A 16,615-nucleotide genomic window follows, 5' to 3' on the forward strand; every position below is an offset into this window, starting at 1 on the left:
GTGTTACCAAATCTACAAGATTTTATTATCTAATTGTCGATAAATTCAAATACTGCTTTGCTCACATGTTGTTGAAGTTCCTGAGTTTTGAATTAATTTTTTTTTGAAAACAACACAATATTTTGGTGATTCAACTATTTTTTATGGATATGTTGATAGAATATTTTTATTGAATTCGCAAATACGGAAAATGACATCGTTATAATTTCAACATTGTTTTTTCAGTATTATTATTTTTTAAATATATATCGAACGTTTTAACAACATATTCAGAACAAATGTTTAAAGAATATTTTGAAATGAAATCTTATTGGGGAAAAAAAGATAAATTCAATTAAGAGAAAATTATAACTTTTCCCTAAGAGAACAATTGTAGAATAAATGGCAATTCTTTATATTTGGAATAAAAAAATAAATTCCAAAAAACACAGAACCAAATTTGCTGACATGACACAAAAAAATTAACTGAACACCAAATTATCTTTCTGATAAATAACAAAAGCAATTAAAAACCATTTACATACAAAAATTTTGCAATTTCTTAGTTTACTACAAAAATAATGCAAATAACAATATCAACAAACAAACAAGAAACAAGCCCAAAACGATCTTTTTCCATTTCATATATCCCCATTTATCCAACTCTGCAAGCATTTCACTTTCCTCCACATATCCCAATGATTGTAAAGCATCCCTAGAAATTTCTCTATCTGAGTCATTTTCAAACTTCTTCAGTTGTTTTGTGTTGTAAGAATTCCTCTTCTTCAGTGCTGCAAACCCGATTCTCCTCAGCCGCCAGTCACTTGAACTCAGCAACTTCTTGTCAAACAGCTCATGGCGCTTCTCAAAGCAAGCCAGCCGGTTCATCAAGCACGAGTCTTGAGAAAATGCCAAGCTTTCTGCAAAAAGCGCAGCAACACTGCTGACAGTCAGCGCACTCTCCATCTCCTTCCTTCGGAGGAGAGAATCCAACACAGACGGCATCTCAGGCAGTTCAGTCAGCGCAAACAAGAGGCGAACAGCCTCCTCAAAGAAAATGGGGATCTTAAACAGCTCGTCCATAACCGCTTTGCACAGATCGGAGAGCCGAAACGGAGGGAATCCATCAGACGTGTAGTGGGATATCGTGTTTGCAAATTTGTCCAGAAGCAGCTGGATCGCAATAACATTTCCCTTTCGCATTTCTCTCTGCAGAAACTCCACAACTACCTGCTTGTCTTCATTCAAAAGCAGACGACTCACGAGACAAGCTGCCAGCTCCCGCACTTTCTTCTGTGTATCTGTGGTAGCTTTGGCGCTCAAAATCTCAAAAAGTCTTCGAATTATCTTGTTTCTGGTGTCCAGCAATGAGGGAGAAGCATCTGCCATCAGCAAAGGAAGCATAAATGATTTCTTTTCTCTCTTTCTGTCTCCTGCAAAGAAAGCAGATGAGGAATCAGAAAGAGGAGAATTTCTTCTTGTAAACTCCTCCAGCGATGTGATTGGGACGTTGTGTTTCAAGTGATCGATAAGCGACTGATAACACAACTTTTCAGTTGGAACTCCCAAAAAATGAATGACGGGCACCTGATAATGTTCGAAAGCTGTCTTCAATATGGCTGGCGAGCTGTGGCTTAAAGCTAGCAAAAACAGATGCAAAAACCAGCTGCCGAGTGTTTGTCTTTCCTTGTTGAATGCCAAAAGCTCAGCCATTCTTTTATCAGAATTAATAGGTTCTTCCAAAGATCGCATTTCTGGATTTCCTTCTGCTTTGTCCAATGATAAATCGTCGTTTTCTTCTTTCTTTTCATATTCTCCCTTCTTATCCTCTTCGCTTTCATCAAGCTTACCAACTACCTCCTCACACACATCCTTTGAAGAACTATATCCCTTCCTTTTTCTCGAATGAATTATCTTCCACAAGTTTTGTTTGTTTAGAAATCCGATTGGAATAGCAGCAGCAACACACTCCTCCTCATCACTCAGAATGGCATCCTCCATCGCCTCCCACGTCTCCCGGCACATCAGAAAACGCTGCTGCAGATACGACAGCACAATCACAAACACATCCCGGTGCAGCCCTCTGATGCGCGATACAAGTTTCACATGCCTCTCTGCCTCTATTTCCCTCTTCTTCTTCAAGTCCTGCCAGTGTTTTTCGCGCGTCGATAGCAAACCAAGCAGCTCCTCAAACACTCTATCGTCGTCCTTCACAAGACTCAGCAGCCGCACTTTCTCCTTCACCACTGCCACTTTACCCATTGGAATTGACCGGATAAACTTCAGCTTTTCGTCTTCTCCCATCAAATGCACCGCCCTCGTCAGCATCATTGCACACACTCGACTGCGGTCAGCGTCGTGCAAAAGATCAAACATCACCTCCGGAATGACATTCACATCGAGTCTGTTGAGCGCCATGATCGACGCGGTGTATGCAATCTCCCTGTCGTCTGCCCGCGCAAGTGTCACTAGGCGCCCTGGTGTGATGGCAGGCAGCAGGGAAAGCTGCTTAATGGCTTGGCACAGCTGCTCTGTGGAAATCAACACGTCACTTTTGTCCTCGTCGTTCTCGATGATTTTGTCGAGTTCTTTTGCAACACGCTCTTGTTGGGAGGAAGAGGCGACGACAAGAGGAGATTTGAATGGAAGAATGAAATCAGCCAGTTTGTTGTTGAAATTGACTTGTGAGATTGAAGGAGAAGGAAACGATAAAGCATCTTTCTCTGGAAAAGCGGAAGAAGATGACGAAGAAGAAGAGGAAGAGGAAAAAGAAGACGAGGAGGAAGAAGAAGATGAAGAAGATGAAGCTGAATCCGAAGAAAAAGCAGAAGCAGAAGCAGAAGCAGAAGCACATGTCGAGCCTGATAAAGCGTCAATCCCCTGAAAATGAGCATTTCTGTAGCTCGTCTGAAAATCATTTGCAAATCTTCCCTCAATTTTGTCAATCACAATGAAATCGCCAAGCAGGCTTTGCTTTTCTGTTAACAAGAAATGCGGAGTTTCTTTCAAAAGCACCCAACTTTTGTCTTCTTTTAGATGGTGTATGAGAATGTCCTTAACACGCTTCTCTGGAATGAACGTTGATGATGATGATGATGATGAAGAAGAAGAAGAAGAAGAAGAAGAAGAAGAAGAAGAAGAAGAAGAAGAAGATGATGATGATGATGATGATGATGATGATGATGATGTTGAAGAAGAAGAAGGAGAAGAAGAAGAAAATTTTGAAGAGTTAGACAAAGCAATGCAAGACTTGCTATCAAAAAACTGGCATTTGCTCTTCAAAACATTCAACTCTGCATCTCCAATCGCAAACTTCTTCGTTCTGTTCATTTCTTCAATAGCAAAATCTGCTTCTTTCAGTCTTGTGGCTGAATTCAACCAGTTTTCCAGAGCAATCCAACGCTTCACGTTCAAACTGCAGTCAAAACGAGACAGCAATTCGAGTGTGGCCAGCAAACGCTGCATTTTTTGTCTTCTTTCATTCATCGCATAATTTGCTTCCTCCAAAGTCGTTTCATTTTCTTCTTCGAAATCATTTTTGCATTCAATTTTCGACTTTTGAATTATTTTGGCTTCGTCCAAATGCGAAAAAAGAAGAGAAATGAGCTTTGCACCTGCCTCGGCTGAAAAACGATGGCAAACTCGTTTCAAAACACTGACAAACTCCTCACAAAGACTGAAAAACGGGTAATTCACAATTTTCTCCATCTCCTTCAACGCTTTTTCTTCATTCACAAGCATGCACAGCAACAAAGCACCAGCCATGAGCTGAATTGAAACTATTTCAAAAATTCCACCATCAGGATTTGCGAGAATACCAACAAATTCGCAGCACTTCTCAATAAACAGCTGCTGCTGCTTTTTTGAGCTGGCTCTGATCGCCTTGACAGGTAGCCACAGTACAGACGAAAGCAAACGGGTGCGATAGTTGTAAGACTGACCCGGCATTTTCATTGCCATTTTCATCGCATCGCCCACGTGATCACTCCACAGCTGTGCGCAGCTAAACAGCTGGAGAACAGCTTCTTCCACATCTTTCTTCTTCAGCGGGTCTTTCTCCTTCATATAATGTCTCACCAGTCGGATGCTCGTGCTCCACTTCGAACGGGCAATGAAAAACGTGAAGACATCATTGCTCAGCGGAGGATAGGAGCACCAAACAGAAGGAGCTCTGTTCAGAGCAGCTAAATACTTCCTTTGCTCTTTGATGGGCAAGTGACGCTCCACATATTGTGGGACGTTGCTTGCGCCCTTGCATTGAAATTTAAACTCTCTCGGATATTTTCGAATGATATCCAAAACACGCCGCCGTTTCATCTTGTTCAAAAATTCTTTGTCAGCTAGGTTTATGTATTTTATTCCTGTCTTTTTGTAGAGAAGCATCAGCCGATCGAAGTCAGCTTCAGACAGTTTGTGAGCAAAGCAGTTGAATCTTGAATATGTTGGCGGAAATTTCAGACAACCATTTTTTCTCTGGAGATCGAATCTGCTATTTGGCGGAGCATATAAATAAGGGACATTGCAATCTTCAGCATCTTCTGAATAAGAGCTATCTTCGGAGAAATATGAGCAATCGGAGAAATCTGAATTGTCTGAATAATCTGAATAATCCGAGTCATCCTCATCGCTGTCTGCTCTATTTCTTTGATCTTTCTTCTCCCTCCTTCTCATAGCTTTCCCAAACTCGGCTGTTCCATCTTTGTTTCGTTCCCAATGCCCCCGCCGTTCGTGGAACACGGCTGACAGAACCTCTGCGGTGCCACCTCTCCTCCTCAGAACATCTGAAGACCCAATCTCGTCGGCAGCACTGGGAGTGATCAGAGAAGAAGTGAATGAAGAAGAAGAGGAAGAGGAAGAAGAAGAAGATGATGATGATGACAACGACAACGATTCCTCAAATAAATCTTGATAATCTTCTGATTGAACAAATTTCCTACCTTCAGAGCAGTTTAATAATTGGTGTTCATCTCTATGGTTTTCCTGACGATTGATACTTATCTCATCTTCCTCATCTTTCTCTCCAAACAAATCATCTCCATCCTTTTCAGCCAATAAACTTCCTCTTTCTGATTTTTTCTTTTTTTTCACAGTTTTCAGATTTATTTCTGTTTTTGCATTTTTCCTTGCATCTTTCAGCATCTCTTTCGCTCTTTTCACGAAGGCTCTTCTATTCTTTGTGTACTCTTTCTCCTTCTGCATCAGCTCCTCCGCAACATCAAGCATCAACGATGGCATATGCCTCCCCACACAGCTTATATCCACACTGCCCCACAGCAACACCTCACATAGCACAGCCAAAATGCGCTTCACACACAGCTGCTCTTCGGCAGACGCGGAAATTTTGGGGTCCTTCAAAACTTCAGGCAGCATGACATTGACGGAAAGCTGAAGTTGGTTCGTTAACCTTCGCAGAGGGGACATTCCCATACGCTCCAGCTGAGCAGCATTCCAAGCACGCAGGTCGTCGAAATAGAAATAAATACCAAAAACAACCTCGTGAAGACTCGGATATGCATTGTCGAAGCTGATGTTGCTTCCACCATTTTTGTCTCTGTCTCTTTCTCCTTTCAGCTTCAGTCTAATGATCTCTTGTATCGCTGCCTCACAATATTCTTTCTGTTTCTTCACCAGCAGCGAACGGTACGACAAGCAAACACGCGCAACACAATGAAGGAAGGCCTTGGGATTTTTCTTTGCGATCATTCGGATATCCGAACTTGAGCCATGGCTAAGGATTATCGGAATCATTGCATCAATCAATTGATCAGAGCAATAAGCCAAAAACTTCAAATAAAATATTTGCTCCTTTTCATTGAATGTTTTATAGGCCAAATCATTAAGAGCAACAGAATTAACTGGGATATTTTCCTCGGGATCAAAAGAAGATTGGCGATATTTAGGAAGTGGGATAAGTGAATCTTGAATCGTTGATGAGTTTGCTTTCTCAAAGTCATTGTCATTCTTTTGGCAATATCTTTCCTTTTTTGAAAATCGATGAATTTCGGAAGCAATTTTGAATTTAAAGTGCATAGAACAATCTTTAAATATATCAACAAATTGTTGAGACAATTCTTTCTTTTTTTCATCGGTTGATTGCGAAAATAACAAACATAATGTTTGTGCATAATTTGTTGCTGCTGAGCTTTTGACTATGAAAGAGTTATCCTTTAAAGAACGTTTAAAGTGAAGCAAATCTCTGCTACCAATACACGAATATAAGCTTAAAAGTCGTTGTGAAAAATCACCTTCATTCTCCATTTGTAATAACATGTTTCGAACATCTTTACAAGTCGCTTCAATGGTCAAAGTGCATTTGTCAAAACATTTCCTTGAACTTTTTTCAATTTCTGAGCCAAATTTTCCAAGATAAATCATAATTTTTATGCGAATTGCATAATCCATTTTTTCAAAATGAGATAATAATATTTCTCCGGTTGTATAAGGTAAAACATTGAATGAATACATGAAAGAAATCGAATGAAAATTTTCGAAAATTTTTTATATGGGCCATACGGGTTTCGGCTTTTCTTTCAAGTTCTATTGTTATGATGTTGTATGTGAAGAGAAATATTAAGAAAATTAATAACTAACCCAAAACAAAATATGAGAAGTCAATCATCTACTTTTTTACTTTCAGTTTTAAGACCAACAACAGAGAGAATATCATCTTTCTTACCTTTAGAACGCTCATCAATTGCTATATTAGGGTATGGATTGTAAAAGTTATATTTTATACTTCGAATAACGCGATTATTTTAAGAACATCTATTGGAAAAATTTTTGTTGTTAATCTAACGACAAAAAGGATTATTCAGACAATTTCTCCGATAACTTTTTATCGTGCTTTGTATCCATTATTTCAAAAATCGCATCTTCGCTTCAATACCTCCATTCTGTCTCTTTCTTCAATTGATGAATCTTCGATTATAGTTCAATTAAGAAACGGCCAACTCTTTTTGATGAAGTACAATTCACGCGAACAAGTATCTGCAACATCTTCTTCTTCATTACGACTTGAGACGCATGATAATTTTCTTTCTGAACCTATTCCTTTGTTGAAAATTGCTTCAGGATGGGAGGTTGGCCCTTCTTTATCTTTTTGCAAAGGAAAATGGCTGCAAAATGTGAAGTGCTATCTTGCTCCACACAATCCCGGAGGAAAAGCGTTGGACAATATTGCTTCATCAAAATGTTTAGATGTTTTTTTGGATGACGATACGGCAACAATTGATCGTTTAAAACTTATACATCAAGTCGAACAGCCAAAGGCCCATCCGTATTTCTCAATGAATGATATTAATGATTGCGGTATGATTTTGTGCTGCGAGTGGTTGAATGTCAAAGGATTTGTTGATGATCTTGATGAGTCCGAAGATCATAATTCAAAAGATGATTTATCGAAAACGAAAGTGCAAACAAAGCAAACTTCAGAATTCGAGCCGATTCAATCATTACAGTTGTCATCATTTTCTCAGCCTCCGCCCGAAGTGATTGCTTCTTCAATGGAAATGGACAAAAAAAAAGTCAAAACAGCATCATTAGAAAAGTCTTTGCTGTCGATTTTCCCTCAAACACAGTTTATTGTTGCAGGATTTGAAGATGGTACAGTCAGAATTTACTCTCCACGTGCAAAAAAATGGATGGCCTCAATTCTTCTTTCGCAACAATTTGACCAGAAGTATCCTGATGAAGGCGAACTTTCTTTTCATTCAACTTCTGAATCACTTTCTTCTTCCTCCTCCTCTTCTTCTTCCTCCTCCTCTTCTTCTTCCTCCTCCTCCTCTTCTTCCTCCTCCTCTTCAGAATCATCTTCTTCTGCATCAGCATCTCTTCGCAGCGACTCATCGAGCACTGCAGAAACCCCCTCTGCAGCTGAAATGCCTCGTGGCACGCTCTCATCATCGTCTATCTTGGCCATAGCTGTTGACTCAGAGCACTTGAGGATTGTGGTCTCTCTGTCAAACAGCACCGTTGTGCTGGTCAAAATATGCCCTTCAGCTGGAGACCTGGTTTTGCCTGTGTTCACCTCGCTTTCTCTCTCTTTGGCTGCGAGAGTGAAAATGGAATCGAATGTTACTTCACTCGCAATCAGAAGAGATGGGCTTCTGACGGCTGCTGGAATGACAAATGGAAAGTTTGTGAGGAAATTGATTGAAAGGAAAAAGAAAAGAAATGAATGAAAATTATAAATATTTATAAAAATGTGTTTTTAAAATAATACAAAAGTTGTGAATGAAATTTTATTTTATTTTATTTTTTATTTATAAATATATTATTGATATTTTTATAATCTGTGTTCGCATATTCAACAGAATTCAGATATTTCAAACGAAGTCTCTCCGCCCAGTTGGGTTATTGAAGCACCATTCATCACACATATCTTCACTGCATTTCAGCGACACTCCATTTGAAGGAGAAGAACGAATAAAATCGACAAAAGCTAAAAATGAATCAACTAATTCCTTTTTAATAAGCTCATCATTTGATTCTCAAATTGCTTTGTGGAACTTCTAGTGTATTCTCAGGACATTCACTCGCTTATTCAATTAGAAATTTATAGTATGGCAAAGAGGAATTATTTATTACATAAGGAAGAACAAGAAATAATTCATTAGAGATTAAAGAATAGGATTGATATGAATCCAATTTCCATCAGCAAAGAACAGCTCAAAAAAGGACATAGCGAAAGCGTTTATGAAAATACTTGACTTGTCAAAGATTTATTGAGCCAATAAGTATTTTGAGCATCGAATTTCATTTTTTTGAATGAAAGAAATGGAAGGATGATGTGAAAGAATTGTTTGACGGAAATCAGACTGTAATTGAATATGAAAAGAAAGCTTTCTGACATTTCATATTGAAGCGATGCATTTCTGGTTGCGCACTCGCTTCGTCGCGAGATCAAACAGAATTTGATTGTGAAAGATAAGAGTATTTCGATTCATCAGAAGCCTTGGATCTATTCATTGGATGAAAATTTCACAATTTACTGATGGTTTCAAATCAGAGCATTATTGCGCTTGCGTATTTGAGGAACAATAACAAAGTCATAAATGTTATTGTTTAAGACAAATTCAGAAGTATTTTTTTTTAATTTTTTTTTTATTTTTTAGGTAGTAGTAGTTGTTGTTTAAAAATTATCTTTAAACAACTTAACACTTTTTATTTTCTTTTTTTCATTAACTTTTAAACTTCACCATGACTTTATCTATCTGAGGATGTCAAAATTATAATTATTGTAATTTTGTATTTGTCATTTTCTAGTTTAAACTAATTATTTGCCAAAGATCTTTAAAGAAAAAAATAGAATATTCTCGCATCAATTCAAATAAATGCAAATTTTGAAATGTCAATGTCAAACAGAAATTCTCAAGTTGATAAAATTTGGACAATGCATAACAGTGTGAGAAATCATAATCAAAAAATGAAAAGAAAAGAAAAGAAAAAACATTTTTCGTAGTTTTTATAAAAAATTTTCTTTAATCACTAACCATTTCCAAGATAATTGTTTTTCCTTTTTTTCATGCATTATTAGAAGCAGTTAAATCCTGAACAATTTCATTGAATATGATCAACATCTGTTTAAATCACGTTTTAAAATGAAAGAATATATTTTTTTCATTCATATTTCATTGCGAAAAATCGCAGGGCAAAATAAGTTTGATTATTTTTGAAATCATAACATTTTTCGGAATATGTGGAATATTCTAATTCGCAGTTGTTTGCAAAAGAATTTTATAAAAAGAGTAACATGTTTTTGAGTTATTGCCTATTAAATGCATGTTTTCATTGAAAGACAGAGAAGTTCATTTATGATTTCAATGAAATTATTAGAATGATTTCTAAGTGTTTGTTACAAAATCTTCATTCGAAAGTTTTTATTGGAAAAATATGGAATCAAAAAGAATCACCAACATATATGTGTGATAATTTTTTAAAACCATAACTTAATTCAGAAAAAAAATTATTAAATGGATTTTTTGTCAAATAGAATCAATTTATCATTGAAAGGTGAAAATCATTTCAATTGTTTCAAAAGCCTATACACAAAAAATATTCAAAGTCGAAAATCATTCAATCAAAATCAAAAATTTTTCAAAAAAATAAATAAATTAAAATATTATTTGAAATATAAAATAAAAAAATAATAAAAAAACCTTTTATATGTGTAATTCTTTTTGAAAAGTCGCAAATGTTAAATTATCAAATAAATCAAAAATTTCATATTTGGCTCAAAATTTTGTTAACATTAACCAAACTTCACTTGAATGGAATCTATTTCTGGATAATGCTATTTCACACATTCAAAAGAAGATTCGTAAGTGAAAACGATAATTTGAACAAAAAATGAAATTTTTGATTTATATGTAAATAATACATTTGCGACTTTTCAAAAAGAATTACACATAAAGAGAATTCAAGTGAGGAACAATATTACACTTTAAAATCAGTTAATATTTTTTCAACGTTTGAATTGTTGTTTTCTGCAATTTAAAAAGATTCGGATCAATATTAACTCAAAAAACACACTCGAAACAAATTTTTGAACATTAATGTCCTTCAATAAAAAAAGTGTTTTTTGTTGGAAAAAACACGTTGTAAGATATCCAATACTGTATTCTTCATTCATTAAAAGATATGCAAAAAAAAAAAAAAAAAAAAATCGGAAAAGAGATGAAAAATCATCAATTAAACAAAAGTCATTGATATTTCAAAAATAACAACGTTTTTTTGACTTTTAGAGATTTTAGTCAACTTTTTGAAAATTTGAAGTTTTTAGAAACAATCAACTTTGCTTGAAAGTTTTTCGATTTAGTATAATTTTATGGTGAATTTTTCTGAAACACTAACACAAATAGAATTTCCAGAATGAAAGTTTCAATTGTTTTCATACGAAAACATACACGACAATAATTTCTTCATTATAACAAAACACGCAGTTATCAAAAAATTTTCATATTTTGATTTTTTGAAATCAGAAAAAACAGTAAGCATCAATTCGGTTTTTCTTTAACACTTTCATTTTTGAATTTTTTATAACCTTGTTGTAACAAAAAATATTTGAACTGTTTCAAAAGTTATCATCAACCAACATAGCAAAAAATGAAAAATATCAGACAAAATCGAAATTGAAATGAATAATAATAACCTCAAACTACCATTATAAATTTTATTTCAATGAGTGAATTTGATAAGGGGCTTGTTGTGCGCACATCAAAATTGCTTTCATATATTCTTAGACATGGAGCACATAAAGAAGGGATACCAATTACGGGAGATGGATGGGTGAAGTTGGATGATTTGCTTCAGAATGAAGAATTTAAAAAATTAAATATTGACGAAAATTTCATAAAATATGTTGTCGACACTAATGATAAACAAAGATTTAAAATGGAATATAACAGTGAGCTTGACTCAATTTGTATCAGAGCCAATCAAGGGCACTCTATTTCTTCAGTTTGATTGTTTTTATATTCCAATGATTTTTACGAATTCATAATTGAAACAGGTTGAAGTTGAACTGAAAAAAGTAACATCTCCAGAAGAAATTCCTGTTGTTGTTCATGGAACATATGCTCCTGCATGGGAAAAGATTAGGACTGAAGTTTGAATCAAAGATTATTGTTTTCACCTTTTATTCATCCGTAACATAAAGGGTCTTAAGACAATGACACGACAATACGTACATTTTGCATCAGGCCTTCCTGGAGAATCTGGCGTTATTTCTGGTTTGTTTTTGATTTTTTCAAAATTTCAAAAGATCTGAAAATTTTACAAAAGGCATGAGAGGCTCTGCAAATGTATTGATATACATTGATGTTGAAAAGGCAATAAAAGGTACAAAGCTTTTTTTTCTTTTTTGTTTGAAAGATTAATTGCAAATAATTTCATAAAGCCGGCATCGAGTTTTTCATCAGCGAAAATGGAGTAATTCTTTCAAAAGGAATTGAAGGAACAATTCCACCATGCTATTTTCTAAAGGTTACAAACCGTAAAGGAGAACAAATAGAGTGAAAAAAGAATTGATGCAAAACGAATGATGGAATATTTGAAAATTGTTGTACAGTCATAACTTTTTTATCGTAAATTATTTATTAATAGGTAATTGAGGGTCTTTTATTTATAGTATCATTGGGAGATCTTATTGTATTTAATATTTTGTTGAATAAAATTTTCGTTCTGTTATAATGCGTCTTATTTTATGTCTTTTTCCATTTAAAAAAAAGAAAAAAATATTAAAAAGAAAAAATTTCAACTTTGAGACAAAATTTCTTGAAAAAAAGATACAGTTTCAATAATACAATAGGAGAATATAACAATACGACATGCCTTTGACATCTGTTGAATTTTGCATTTTCCCTTTCAAACTTCAATTAAACACTCAAAGGTTAACGGGATTTCTCTTTTAAATAAGCATTGCTTTGAAAAGAAAATGCAAACACCTTCTTCTTTTCATGTGAGATGTTGGATCATTGATTATTCATCAACAGACACAGATTTTCGCACTGAAAAAAACAGATGAATATAAACGACACTCGAAAACAACCTATTCACTCAATTCCAACAGCTCTCCTTACAGCGCTGCAAATCAGCAAATATGGATTCAGAAAGTCGCTTTCTTTGTCTTCGTCGTCTTCTTCCCACTTGCTCGTCTCGTCTTTTCCTTCTTCTTCTTCTTCTTCTTTCTCATCGCCAGCTCCTTTCTTTCCCTCCTTCTCATTCCCCTGCTTATTTCTGTCTTTCTTCTCTTCACTTGCTTTCTTCTTCTTCTTCTTCAGCGAGGCAAACAAGTCGATGTGGATGTGTTTCTTTCGCGTCTGAAACATCTTCTTCTTCTCTTCTTCTGTCAGAATGACTTCTGACACATCCCACAGCGTCTTCGTGAGGGTTGCCGTCGACGCGGGATGCAGCGGCACAGGAATGGCAATGGTTGTATGCGGATTGGCTGTGGGAAACAGAAAATGCGAAGAAAGCTGCGAAGAAAGCTGCGAAGAAGAGGATAAACCAACAGACGATGCAGAAGATGAGGCAAATGAACAGGAGCATTTATCAGGCTCAGCAAAGGAAGAGGGAGGCACATATGCAGGTGTCGGCTCTTCCTCCAGGAAAGGCTCTGATTGGAGAGGAGGTGGAGGCGGAGCAGCAGCAGGCGAAGGAAGCACAAGCGCTGGAAGACACTCACTCAGCTCCATCCGCTTTGCATCGCTTTTAGCCAACGCAAACAGCGAACTCTCCACCTCTCCAACAAACTCCAAAAGCCTGAACAGTATAGTCATTCCACACAGGTGAAAGCAAGCCATTTCGATGCGAATTTCATTAACAACGAATATTTGCATGCATCATTTGTGCCCAATAAAACAAAAGATCAAAAAATCAAACAAAAAATTATCAGAAATATAATTTTCTAATCATAGTGCTGAAACCATTGCATTTCTTCCGATAAAATAACACGCGTGTGATAAACAGGTTTTATCGAAGCGAAGTGTGATGCAATTTGAGGGCAGAGACTCGGAGCAACAATCTTTAGCGAATGCTTCAAAAAAAAAAGTTTGAGGGATTTTAAAAAACAGCGATGCTCCATACATTCAGAAGGACAAGCTGATATCCGATGTATCGAAAGCGCGAGCAGCGCGATGGTTCGGACATGTGCTGAACAATATTTGCAGCAATTGCTTCACACATCTTCACCGCATTTGTCATTTCTGTCAAATACTTGAAGTATTGACTCCACACGCCTTCTCCCACAGTCGTTTCCGGAGTGTTAGACAAAATAGGGAACATATCAAGAATCCCAAGTTCTTTTAACGCTTTCTTTCAAAATAGGAAAAAAAGAAAATCAATCAGCAATAAAAAATATAAATTCCATCAAACATCAGAATTTTTGAATCTTCCAGATTCACAACAAATCTCCTGGATATTCAAAGACAACGAATCATCATATTCTCCGAAAAGTGTTTCGTGCTCCAAAATCCTTTGCTCTCTCACAAAATGCAACTGGCAGCACAATGGAAGGAGTCGTCTATGCATTGCTGCTAAATCCCCGCATTTCATTACCTGTCCTATAAAAATACAAATAGAAACAATTTTCATTTGTGTCGATTCAACAACAATTTATATATTATAATTCTGTTAAAAAAACATAAAATTACCAACCTTTAAATTCCTCCGACTTATAAGCACTATCGCATTTTTCCTCACATTTCTGAAGCATTTTTAACTTTCGCTGATCAATAAGCCAATATTAATTTTTTAAATCTTATTTAATATGAAAAAGGATGTCGACTCTTATTGAATAATTATGAATAATTAAATAATAAAATATAAAAAACAAGCTGGCAAATACAATTTATGATGACACAAAAAAATCAACAAGTGTTTATTGACTGAGATATTTTGAATCAAAGTTTAATTTTTGCGATAAACCATTATCTATCAATAATATTTTTGTTATCAATTTTATTATTGCATAAACATGAATAATATTGCTTCAATCCAACATCACAACATTCAACCCCCATTTTTAATATTTTTTCAAAACAATCCAAAAAACCAATCAATAATGTTGATATTGCATGTTTACACAATTCACAATTACATTAAAAACAGAAAATTAAAGGATAAAAAAGTCATTCTTAATATTACAGAAATCATTGTAATTTACTCTTTCAATGTCAACTCATCCACAATTGAAGAATTGAAACCATTGATTCATTAACAAATTTCATTATTTAGCTGTAGTTGGATCCGCACTTTCCGCACGCAGCAGAGTTTCCTGATCTTACTGGAGTCCCATCTCCAAGGTTTCTTTTGCATCCTCTGCACATTGCTGTTCCGCAATTCTTGCAATAAATAACATCGCTTGTTCCACAGCCAGATGACCACTTGCACATTTTACTTTATTTCAATTTCAATACTTTGAAAAATGAATTGGCATGGAGGGAATAACTATACCATAATATTTCTAACACTCCCAGAACATTTTTTAATTCTGCATATTTTCAACTATCCATAAAAATATCTGCATGTTAGATGTGACAACACAAGTTGATGTTATTTGTATTCTTCAACATAAAATTTCAAATTCAATACTTTTGATTTGAAAGAATCAAACTAATATGGTAAATTTTTGATCAATATTTTTCCTCTCAAACAAAAGATATCAAGCAATTTGGAAACTTAAAGAGTTGTGAAATGGGAAGGAATTGTAAAGAAAGTTAACAATAATTCGGTGGAAATAATACTTAGTCAAGAAAAGTCCCTTGAAAGTGTAGCTGATTTTCTACTTCATGTTCTGTCAAATCGATTAAAAAAGAATAATTCTAATTTTGTTATTGGCAAAAAATTGAAATTAAAAGCGAAACTCTTGTCATATAGTTTACTTTATAACTGTTTTGAAAAATATATAATATTATTCCTTATGTTTTTATTATATTTTTAGAGGATTCAAAGGCTATTCCATTCAGAGCTGAACTTGCAAGAAAGTCTGCACATAATGAGGAATTAGATTTAACATGGGAACAATTTTCAAATGTTTTTCGAACAGACGAAGAATTGACACCTGAATTTCAATTTGAAAAGCATTGGAAAGGGCATGAACTTTCATGTCGAATGAACGTTTTATCAGTTTCAGAGAAGACTCATGCAATACATAATCATTATGAAGCAATAATTGCAGCAGATACGGCTAATCCAGACAGAAGCAATGATGCAGTTGTTTTATTGATGCGTTCGTCAGAAATTGATCACGCGAATTATCTGAGAGAAATTACTGGAAGAAAAGTTGGGCTTATCTGCAGATGTGTCAGGAGAGTTCCTGTTCACATTATGCTTTTTGACGATTTTGATGCAAATGAAAAGATTTCCTTTGGCAATTGGGTGAAGAAAAAGAAAGAGGAAAAAGAAGAATTAGAGAAAAAAATGCTGTTGAAAGAGAAAGAAGAAAAGGAGAAGAAGAAAATCGAGGAAGAAAATAAAGCCAAAGAGGAAGCAGAAGAAAGAAAGAGAAAAGAAGAAGCGTTAGAAAAAGAGAAAGAAGAAATCAAGAGACTTTTGGAAGAAGAGCGGAATAAAGTGGAGGAGCTGCAACGAACATTGGAGGAAGCGAAAAGGCAACTTGAAGCCAAACAAAAGGAAGAGGAAGAGAAAAAGAAGAGTGAAGAGGAAGAGAAGAAGAAGCAGATGAGCTTTTGACGCCTCCTTCCACACCTCATTCAGAAAGGGTTGGGATATCAGCTAATTCTCCGAATGGAATTTCTCCGAAGCTTCAAAAAGAACAGAAAGGAGAAAGAAACCAGCCTTCTTCCTCTCCAGCTGCTGTTCCTTCACTTCGGCCTTTCTCTTCCTCTTCTTCTTCCTCCTCCTCCTCTTCTTTTTCTTCCTTTTCTTCTTTTTCCTCTCCTTCTTCTTCATCATCTGCATCATCTTCTTTTTTGTTGATAATTGCAGTTTCGTCTTCTTCTTTCTTTGGGATAAGAAATAAACAAAATTCTTTTCTTTTGAATATCATCCAATAAAACATAGCTTTTAGGGATCATTTTTGGTTATTCATTTATTGTCTTTGCCAGATCTGAGGAGTTTGAAGCAACGTATGATATGAATCAACTTGGGAAGTTTCTTGAAGAGACAACAAAATTCA

General features: G+C 35.4%; 5 protein-coding genes across 5 annotated transcripts; 3 read left to right on the plus strand and 2 right to left on the minus strand.

Annotated features, from left to right (window-relative positions):
* Positions 1 to 250: 250 nt before the first annotated feature.
* On the minus strand, positions 251 to 6,381 carry MONOS_9665 (uncharacterized protein; the record flags this gene model as incomplete). The annotated part of the gene is made up of 1 exon (XM_067880185.1): positions 251 to 6,381. The coding sequence occupies one exon, from the start codon at positions 6,379 to 6,381 to the stop codon at positions 550 to 552; it is 5,832 nt and encodes a 1,943-aa protein (XP_067726324.1). The 3' UTR covers positions 251 to 549.
* A 202-nt stretch (positions 6,382 to 6,583) lies between these two features.
* MONOS_9666 (uncharacterized protein) lies at positions 6,584 to 9,212 on the plus strand. The gene is made up of 3 exons (XM_067880186.1): positions 6,584 to 6,686; positions 6,740 to 8,113; positions 8,292 to 9,212. The coding sequence occupies exons 2-3, from the start codon at positions 6,939 to 6,941 to the stop codon at positions 8,491 to 8,493; spliced, it is 1,377 nt and encodes a 458-aa protein (XP_067726325.1). The 5' UTR covers positions 6,584 to 6,686; positions 6,740 to 6,938; the 3' UTR covers positions 8,494 to 9,212.
* A 1,765-nt stretch (positions 9,213 to 10,977) lies between these two features.
* On the plus strand, positions 10,978 to 12,227 carry MONOS_9667 (putative phosphotransferase KptA). Its single transcript, XM_067880187.1, has 5 exons — positions 10,978 to 11,436; positions 11,489 to 11,584; positions 11,636 to 11,708; positions 11,761 to 11,817; positions 11,876 to 12,227. The coding sequence occupies exons 1-5, from the start codon at positions 11,158 to 11,160 to the stop codon at positions 11,992 to 11,994; spliced, it is 624 nt and encodes a 207-aa protein (XP_067726326.1). The 5' UTR covers positions 10,978 to 11,157; the 3' UTR covers positions 11,995 to 12,227.
* On the minus strand, positions 12,063 to 14,903 carry MONOS_9668 (uncharacterized protein). The gene is made up of 7 exons (XM_067880188.1): positions 14,324 to 14,903; positions 14,134 to 14,264; positions 13,852 to 14,039; positions 13,564 to 13,791; positions 13,404 to 13,513; positions 12,310 to 13,239; positions 12,063 to 12,251 (listed from the first exon to the last, which is right to left on the minus strand). The coding sequence occupies exons 2-6, from the start codon at positions 14,189 to 14,191 to the stop codon at positions 12,531 to 12,533; spliced, it is 1,293 nt and encodes a 430-aa protein (XP_067726327.1). The 5' UTR covers positions 14,192 to 14,264; positions 14,324 to 14,903; the 3' UTR covers positions 12,063 to 12,251; positions 12,310 to 12,530.
* Positions 14,904 to 15,588: 685 nt separating this feature from the next.
* On the plus strand, positions 15,589 to 16,170 carry MONOS_9669 (uncharacterized protein; the record flags this gene model as incomplete). Its single annotated transcript, XM_067880189.1, has 1 exon — positions 15,589 to 16,170. One exon carries the CDS (start codon positions 15,589 to 15,591, stop codon positions 16,168 to 16,170), a length of 582 nt encoding a protein of 193 aa, XP_067726328.1.
* Between the last annotated feature and the right edge of the window lie 445 nt (positions 16,171 to 16,615).

The sequence above is a fragment of the Monocercomonoides exilis genome, assembly GCF_001643675.1.
Source record: "Monocercomonoides exilis strain PA203 chromosome Unknown scaffold26-1319188, whole genome shotgun sequence".
Classification (NCBI taxonomy): Eukaryota; Preaxostyla; order Oxymonadida; family Polymastigidae; genus Monocercomonoides; species Monocercomonoides exilis.

What these genes read in the sequence shown, in the direction of transcription:
- MONOS_9666 (XM_067880186.1), top strand. Translation starts at nt 6,939, where the DNA reads ATGAAGTACAATTCACGCGAACAAGTATCTGCAACATCTTCTTCTTCA. An exon ending in GCTGGAATGACAAATGGAAA is followed by an intron (nt 8,114 to 8,291) that starts GTTTGTGAGGAA and finishes CATATTCAACAG; the next exon opens with AATTCAGATATTTCAAACGA.
- MONOS_9667 (XM_067880187.1), top strand. Translation starts at nt 11,158, where the DNA reads ATGAGTGAATTTGATAAGGGGCTTGTTGTGCGCACATCAAAATTGCTT. An exon ending in AAGGGCACTCTATTTCTTCA is followed by an intron (nt 11,437 to 11,488) that starts GTTTGATTGTTT and finishes TAATTGAAACAG; the next exon opens with GTTGAAGTTGAACTGAAAAA. An exon ending in GGGAAAAGATTAGGACTGAA is followed by an intron (nt 11,585 to 11,635) that starts GTTTGAATCAAA and finishes CGTAACATAAAG; the next exon opens with GGTCTTAAGACAATGACACG.
- MONOS_9668 (XM_067880188.1), bottom strand. Translation starts at nt 14,191, where the DNA reads ATGCTTCAGAAATGTGAGGAAAAATGCGATAGTGCTTATAAGTCGGAG. An exon ending in ATCAGCTTGTCCTTCTGAAT is followed by an intron (nt 13,514 to 13,563) that starts GTATGGAGCATC and finishes TTTTTTTTGAAG; the next exon opens with CATTCGCTAAAGATTGTTGC. An exon ending in TTATCGGAAGAAATGCAATG is followed by an intron (nt 13,240 to 13,403) that starts GTTTCAGCACTA and finishes TATACTGTTCAG; the next exon opens with GCTTTTGGAGTTTGTTGGAG.